Here is a 9,286-nt window from a genome sequence, read left to right on the forward strand (position 1 = left end):
CAGGGTTGTTTTGATTTGCATTTCCCTGATGGCTAAGGATGTTGAACATTTTTTCAGGTGTTTCTCAACCATTCGATATTCCTCAGTTGAGAGTTCTTTTTATATGTGTGTTTAAGAAATTGTCCATTTCACCTAAAAATTTAAAACAATTAGTGCAAAATTTTTATTTTTTATTTCTCCTGTTACATGTATTTTTCCATATACACTTTGGCTTTAATTTACTATCCAAAATATTGTTATCCCACCCTTTATTTATTTTTCCTTAGAATTTTAAAATTTGCAAATCCTTAACATCAAAAAATTATTAAGAATTGTTATTCTTGGTGTTTGTGACATGGTATAGTTGTAAAGTATTTGCTGTATAAACCTTACAACCTGAGTTCACATCCTCAGAACATGTAAATCCTATAATGATAGAGGCCATTAAAGAGGATATAAATAATTCCCTCAGAGAAAGGCAGGAAAACTCAGTCAAACTGGTAGAGGTCTTTAAAGACGAAATAAATAAATACTTTTAAAAAACATAGAAAATACATTCAAACAGATGAAGGAAATGAACAAAATGGTCCAAGACCTACAAATGGAAACAGAAATACTGAAGAAAACAAAGAAGGAGGCAGCCCTAGAGATGGAAAGCTTAGGGAGTAGAACAGGAACAACAGATACAAGCATCACCAACAGAATATAAGAGATAGGAGAGAGAATCTCAGGAATAGAAAATACAAAAGAAGAAATTGAAACATCAGAAAATGCTAAATGTAAATAGTACCTAACTCAAATATCCAAGATATTTGGGACATAATGAAAAACCATATCTAAGAATAATAGGAATAGGAAAAGGTGAAGACTCTCAGTTCAACGGACCAGAAAATATCTTTGACAAAATCATAGAAAACTTCTCTAATCTAAAGAAAGAGATGGCTATAAATGTACAACAAGCATACATAACATCAAATAGATTGGACCAGAAAAGAAAATCCCCTTACCACATAATAATTAAAACACTAAATGTACAGAACAGAAAAGAATATTAAAAGATGTAAGGGGAAAAGCCAAGTAACATATAAAGGTCATATATCAGAATTACACCTGACTTCTCAATAGAGACTCTAAAAGCCAGAAGGTCCTGGACAGTTTTATGGAAAATCCGAAGAGACCACAGATGTTAAAAACCTCCCTAACCTAAAGAAAGAGATGGTTATAAATGTACAAGAAGCATACAGGACATCAAAGAGATTGGACCAGAAAAGAAAATCCCCGTAACAAATAATAATTAAAACACTAAACCAGACTAGTGTACCCAGCAAAACTCTCAATCACCATAGATGAAGAAACCAAGATTTTCCATGACAAAACCAAATTTAAATAATATATTTCTACTATTCCAGACCAACAGAGGATACTAGGAGGAAAACTCTAACACAATGAGGATAACTACACTCAAGACATTAATCATCTTACAGCAAACCCAAAAGAAGAAAATCAGTCACAGTACCACCTCTAAAAGCAAAATAACAAAAACAATCATTGGTCATTAATATATTTCAATATCAATGAACTCAGTTCCCAATAAAAAGAAACAGGATAACTGCCTGGATATATAAACACAATCCATCATTGTGCTGCATACAAGAAACATGCCACAACTACAAAGTTAAACAGTACTGCAGAGTAAAGGAATGGAAAAAGGTATTCCAAGCAAACATTCCCAAGCTGGAGCAATCATTGTGTACTGGCTAGTTTTGTGTCAACTTGACACAAGTTGGAGTTATCACAGAGAAAGGAGCTTAAGTTGGGGAAATGCCTCCATGAAATCCAGATGTGGGGCATTTTCTCAATTAGTGATCAAGCACCCTTGTGGGTGGTACCATCTCTGGGCTGGTAGTCTTGGGTTCTATAAGAAAGCAAGCTGAGCAAGCCAGGGGAAGCAAGCCAGTAAAGAACATCCCTCCATGGCCTCTGCATCATCTCCTGTTTCCTAACATGCTTGAGTTCCAGTCCTGACTACTTTCTCTGTGATAACTCAGCTTGTGTCAAATTGACACAAAACTAGCCAGTAAAATTGACTCTTTGTCAACTTGATACACAAACACATCACTAGTAAGCTTCAACCTTACTTTCTTATTCATCTTCAAGATCCAAATAACTTTAAAAGTCCCACAGCCTTTACAAATTCTTAAAATTTCAATCCCTTTAAAATATCCAATTTCTTTTAAAATTCAAAGTCTTTTTACAATTCAAAGTCTCTTTATGCGCTCCACTAAAATACTTTCTTCCTTAAGTTGGAAAAATATCAGGTCACAGTCACAACCAAAAGCAAAATCAAAGTCTAACTGTCCAATATCTGGGATCCACTCACGATCTTCTGGGCTCCTCCAAGAGAGCCCATCATCACCTAAGGAAGTCAGGACTGGAACTCAAGCAGGTCAGGAAGCAGGAGCTGATGCAGAGGCCATAAAGGGATATTTCTTACTGGCTTGCTTCCCCTGGCTTGCTTCCTCTGACAAAGAAAAATGTGAAAACTTATGTCACTTCTCCAGTTCTGCCCTTTGTAGCACACACCTTGTCTTCTAGGCTCCAGATGCCTATATTCCACTGCTGCTGCTGTTCTTGGTGGTCATCTCATGGTACTGGCATCTCCAAAACACTGTTGTCTTCTGATGTAACTAGGCTTCACCAATAGACTCTCATAAGCTCTCTTCATGGTGCCAAGCCTTAACTCTTTTGAATGACCCCTTCAAGTCCTGGACCATCAACTGCAACTGGGGCTGCACCTTCACCAATGGCCTTCCATGGCTTTTCACAGTGCTGAACCTCAGCTGCTCTTCATGATCCCTTCATGCCTTCAAAACCAGTATCACCTGGGTGACTCTTACACATTTCCAAGTCCAGTTGCAGCACAAAATACAACCTTGGATATCTCTGGAACAAAACTTCTTTGTGCTTTCAGAAAATAGTTCCCAGAAGACTTCACCTCAGTGATGCTGGTCTCTTCATAATCACCACTAATTTCTTAGCTCCAGCCAACCAGCATCAATAGTCCCAGTAATGCAAAGTTTTCTGTTTAGTAGTTCTGGCATCTTGTTAATCACAGCTGATACTTCAGCCTGGCTAACCAGAACCACAGAATCTTCACAATCAAAATAGTAATGGCCCTGATAAGAGTCTTTAATCTTCCCCCTGAAATTTCACAAGCCAAGCCTCCATCTTCTGCACCGTTCTCAACATTATCTTCCAAGCTCTAACACAACATCCCACAGAGCTCTTAACACTGAATGGATCTTCTAGCCCAACATCCCAAAGTTCTTCCACATTCCTCCCCAAAACATGGTCAGGGTGTCACAGGAATACCCTACTCCTGGTACCAATTTGTCTTAGTCAGGGTTTCTATTCCTTCACAAACATCATGACGAAGAAGCAAACTGGGGAGGAAAGGATTTATTCAGCTTACACTTCCATACTGCTGTTCATCACCAAAGGAAGTCAGGACTGGAACTCAAGCAGTTCAGGAAGCAGGAGCTGATGCAGAGGCCATAAAGGGACATTTCTTACTGGCTTGCTTCCTCTGACAAAGAAAAATGTGAAAACTTTAACTATTTAAGAAATCTACAATAATTCTATTTTCAAAATATTCTAAGGAATGACTACGGTATAGAGCTTAATACCTAAGTTTTTAAATGGAGGCTTGATTAACAAAATCTTGGGATTGTGATTCATAAATTAGAATAGGCTCATGTTTTTTTTTTAAATATTCCTAATTAATTCTGATATTTGCTTCTTGTCGAAAGCCTCTGAATTATGTATATTTTACAATTTATTTTTAATATTTTATACATGTGTACTGTATTATTTCCCCCTGTGCTGGCTAGCCTTCTGTCAACTTGACACAATTTAGAGAGCCATTTGGCAAGAGAAACCCTCAGTTCAGAAAGTATGGTGATTGTGTGAGTAGTCATAACTCAGGGGAAGGGGCAATGACACTTCTGACCTTGAAATATCTGAGAAAGCAGACTGAGCAAACCATTCTGAGTATGTATGAAGCCAGTAAGCAGCACTCATCCACGACCTCAGTTTCTGTCTCCAGGATCCTGCCTTGACTTTCTACTCTGACTTTCCTGGATGATGTATTATAAATTGTAAGATGAAATAGTTTTTCTCCTCACATTTTTTTTTTTTTGGTCATGGTATTTTATCACAACAATAGAAACACTTCACCTCCCCCTTCCAACACCTTCCAACTCTCTCCATGCTCCCTATTCCCTCTCACATTTGTGAACTCCTTTTCTGTAATTATTACTGTTACATATGATATATGAATAAATATATAAATATAATCTGCTGACTCTATGAAGATTACTTATTTATATGTTTTAGGGCTGAACACTTAGTACTAGATATACAATTTAGGGGTTCATCCCTGGGGAAAACTAATTCTTGCTTTCTCGGCAATCATTGTCTGTAACAAATCATCTAGGGATAAGACCCCATGAGATTCTCCTCATCTGTGTTGGCATGAGAACTGGTATTGTCACGGTTCATAACTCCTTTGGGCAGCCATGTTGCTGAGATTTCATGGGTGTAACTTCCCTGTCACTTACAGAAGATACTATATCACAGCAGACTCCTGGGCCCTCTAGTTCTTGCAGTCTTTCTGCTCTCTCTTCTGCAATAGTCTTTGAGTAATTTTAAAGCTTTAAATATAGTATTTATTCACTTATGATTGTGGGCTTGATCTTTTCTGGGTATTAGGCCTTTTCTGGGTATTTAAAAAATATAAATAGTTTGGATTCAAAATTAATTATATCATATTATTTGGTTTATTTTATTTTAAATTAAAGGATTTAACAATAAAAGAATGCATTAAACAGATCAAAGTGTTGGTACTGAAAGAATAATGCATAATAATGGTTACCCATACTACAAATTCAACTTAAATGTTTTCTTTATCTTTTACAGACAAGAAATAAATACCACAACATATGATGATTACATTTTGAGTAAGTAATTGTTCTTTGAAATTTGTTTTTATTTACATTTCTAAATACTGAAGCAGCAAATAACTAGTACCCCCTACTAAATGTGGTAAGATAAAAACTGTCCTGAATTTGTTGCAGTTCTGACACTTGCTTGTATATATGTACAAACACACACACATACATGCAAACATGTGGATATATTGATGCATGTGCAAAAAAATGTTTCTGACTTGGAGCATGTATTACTTCAAATATGAAATTCACTGAGTTTGTTCTCCCTTCTCATATGTAAATCATGCTTACTCTCATAAGCTCCTCTTGTGCTCAAAGTTCACGATTAAAAAACTTTAAGTGAAAAGGGCAAGAAAAATTAAAGCAATGAGAGTAGTTAGCAAACAATCTATTTGTTGAAAAACTGCAAGTTTACAGAGGTCAACATGTTAAACTAAAATCTGTCTACAAAGGCATGTATTATTTCTAGTAGTTCCAACTCTACCCTCAGCAAACTTATAAGGAACGTTTAACACTTCAGTGAAGAGATTGATTCTGAAGTCAAATTGTATGTGAATCTTAACTCAGCTGTTTACTAGCTTTGTGATTTAGAATAAGAAATTTAACATGTGGCAGTGTGTAATTTTTACATATTTGTAGGATATGCAATGGCATTATCTAAGTCAAAAAGAAGTTTCAAGGATTGAGTTTAAAATTATGAAGGTATAGAACATAATACAGCATATAAAAACATTAACTATTAACAGTATCAACAATGCTATAATTATTGCTATAATTAACATATAGGAGCTCTTCAAATATATGTAAAAGGCAATCACATATCTCATTAGCCTCTTTCTTTCTAGGAAAACTATCTGAAATGTTGTTCTTAATTCTTCTTTTGTCAATGTTTCCATATATATATATATATATATATATATATATATATATATATATATCCTTATAGAATTTACAGAATGGAAGACAGTAGTTATATATATGGCTCTAATTTCTGTGGCTGACAATGCTAATAAATTCAGAGGGGTAAACATTCTGGGACATCTTTGAAAATTAACACTTTCACTGGTTACTTTATGCTTAGTGTCATGCTATTTATTAAAAATCAATCATAAAATATTAATCATATCTACCACTTAACCAAAATGATATTAAAAATCAAAACAAGGGAGACAATGTAAGCATTTGAAAAGAAACAGTGGAAGTATGTCTGTATTTTATTTCTATTGTTTTATTACAGTAGTTGAATATCATTATTTAAGCAACTATTTGTAAAAATAATTTTATACAAAAACAAAAGTCGGATGTTAAACCTAAGCCAATAATAACTTGGAAAAATGGTTTTTATGTTCCCTAATTGTTATTCAGATATACTACAAGGAAAACAGCTATATTTTATTACAACTTACCTTTATTTAATGCCTATAGTTCTTGCTTAACAATGTTTTTCTGTGTAAGAGTCTGGCTACTAACTCTAAATTTTTGTAATTTTCTCATCTCAGTCAGTCAAACCAGGGAAAAACAGAATCAAGAACATTTTGCTTTGACATTTCCCCAAACATCTATGCCAGATATAAAGAAGAGATCAGCATCTTCAGAATTAGAAGTTGCAGTTCCTGTAAGTATAGAAGAATCATTTTTATAGTAAATGAATGCTAATGGCAGCATATATAAATATAAAGAAGACATAGATAATTTTAGTTTTATTATGCAGAAGTAGAACTTAAAATTTATGACTCTGTAGGTCAAATTGTTCCCACATGTTTCAAAATAAACTTTTTTTCTTTTACTTTTGAGATTTTAATTATATCATATCACTATTAGAAAAGAATCATTAGTGGTACTCATCTTTCATGAAGGCTCCTGTGTTTTGGTATTATCTTTTGAAACAGTAATACTACTGTGCTATATTTATGTATTGTTTACATTTTAATCTTGTGTTATAACTGTTCACTTCCATAAAATTATTTTGATGTTATTTGATTTATTGTTATTAGTGTCTGTGGGTGTATGCATAATGGGTGTTTGAGTGAGTGCAGACATGAGGGTACAATGGTTCAGAAGATGCTTCTCTTCCACTATAGGATCTAATTCAGGTCACCAGGATTATATAATAAGCGTTATTATATGCTGAGCTACCTTACCAGTTCTATCAACTTGTTTTTAACTAAAGCATAAAACTTAAAAAACTTACATCATCTCCCCTTCCATTTCCTCCCTCCAAAACTTCCCATATACCCCTCTTTGCTCTCTTTCAAATTCATTGTCTCTTTCTTCATTAATTATTGTTATACACACACACACAGAGAGATAGAGAGAGAGAGAGAGAGAGAGAGAGAGACAGAGAGAGAGAGAGAGAGAACATTAGGAATGTTAAATACACACACAATCCTGAAATAAAAAATGTTTATTTTTAATATATGACTGGTTTTTATTTTTTACGCTGTGAATGAAAATATCAACCATTTACATTTTCTTATTATCACCCATTCTCCCCAAACTTTTCAGATACAAGTGAAAAGGAAAATTGAGGAAGATCAGAAACCAACTCATGTATGGATAAACCAATTTTTAAGAGACATTTTCTTAAAGTCATCCTTTTCTCTAGCTTTTACTACACAAGCTCCATTCAAATATCTTTATAATCCTCAAAACCATTATATAATGGCAGAAACTAGAAAGCCCAAAGATGATAAAAGAAGAAAAACTTTGAAGAAAAAATTCAGGGAAAAAACGAGCTCATGCATAGTAAATCTGGAGCCCATGAGAACAATAACCAGTGGGGAACCTGAAATACTAGGCAATACAGAAAAAAATACATCAAAATCATCACATAACATTAGATTGCCTAAGAAGTCAAATTCTACATCAGAAACAAATCTAGAATGCAACAATTCAAAGAAAACCTTGGAAATGAGTTGGAGAAATGGCAACAAAAATTCAATGAATTTTGGTATGAAGGAGAATGCAGCCACATGTCGCAAGGATAATCCCAAGGACTCTAAGAAGGGTGTTGAGGACATTTCTGATGAGATATCAGAGTGTATACACAGCTCAAATATGGATTTAATGTTCCGTCTAAATGAGTTCAGAGCTGAATTCACAGATTTTGATGAATGGTCAACAAATTGCTCACAGAACAATGCAAAGAAGCCTTTAAAGAAGGGAGGAAAGAAGGAAAGGGACTCAGATATTGATTCTGGAGACTCAAAAAATGCAAAGAAAGAGGGAAAGAAAAAAGACAAGAAAGAATCCAGGAAAAAGAGGGATACAGAATCTAGTGATGCTGAATCCGGTAACTCCAAGGATGGAAAGAAAATAACAAAAAAAGATAAAAAAAATGAAATTAAGAAAAAGAAGGATACAGACTCTACTGGTAGTGGATCTGGGGCGTCCAAGGTTTCAAAGAAAGGTAAGACAGAAAAGAAGAGTACAAGCAAAAAGAGTACAGGATCTTCTGGTAGTGAATCTGTAGATTCAAAGGGTGCAAAGAAAGTAAAGAAACAAGAAAAGAAAGATGTCGTGAAGAAAGCAGTCTCTACTGATTCTGAATCAGATGCATCATCAAAGAAGGGAAAGAAAGATGAAAAGAAGGAAAATAAAGGGAGAAAGAGGAAGCCTATTAAAGATACAGAGTCTACTGATGCTGATTCTGAATCTGAAGGTGACTCAACAGGTAAAAAGAATGAAAAGAAGAATAAGAAAATTACAAAGAAAGCAGAAAAGAAGGATACAAAAAAGAAAACAGCATCTTCTGAAAGTGAGTCTGATTTGGGACTAAAGGAAAAGAAAACTAAAATAAAGGATGTAGTGAGTTTCAGTGATTCAACATCTGATACATCTTCCAAGACAGGCAGAAGAAAAAGTTTAAGGCTCTCAGATTCTGAATCTGAAGATTCATCAGGGTTCAGAGTTTTAAATTCAACTGATGATTCAGAGGCCTCATCCACAGACTCAAAGATGAGAATTCCAGGAATGAGGAAAGGGTTCAGATCATTATCCAAAAAGACTACTTTCAATGAAAAGGGGAAAAGAAGTGTGACTGGTAGAATCCCTTCATCACGAGAAAGACTACCTTTCCCTCCTTGTGAGCCTTTTAGAGCATCAGCTAAGCCCATACGTGTCTGTCAGTGCAAGAAAACTACATCTCCAAAAGCAAGATATGCTCCTTTGGTATATTTACTAATATTTAATACTTAGAACAATTTGGACTTTGAAGTGAAGTGAGTGTGTGTGTGTGTGTGTGTGTGTGTGTGTGTGTGTGTGTGAGAGAGAGAGAGAGAGAGAGAGAGAGAGAGAGA

At 34.7% G+C, this 9,286-nt stretch overlaps 1 protein-coding gene across 1 annotated transcript in view; it reads left to right on the forward strand.

Moving 5' to 3' along the window:
- Positions 1-9,286, forward strand: part of Cylc1 (cylicin 1) — a 25,371-nt gene that overhangs the window by 13,708 nt on the left and 2,377 nt on the right. The window contains exons 3-5 of the mRNA XM_021188856.2: positions 4,957-4,997; positions 6,488-6,603; positions 7,494-9,158. Of these exons, the coding sequence (XP_021044515.2) occupies positions 4,957-4,997; positions 6,488-6,603; positions 7,494-9,158 (1,822 nt within the window). The remainder of the gene's footprint in view (positions 1-4,956; positions 4,998-6,487; positions 6,604-7,493; positions 9,159-9,286) is intronic.

This window comes from Mus pahari, chromosome X (assembly GCF_900095145.1).
Source record: "Mus pahari chromosome X, PAHARI_EIJ_v1.1, whole genome shotgun sequence".
NCBI lineage: Eukaryota > Metazoa > Chordata > Mammalia > Rodentia > Muridae > Mus > Mus pahari.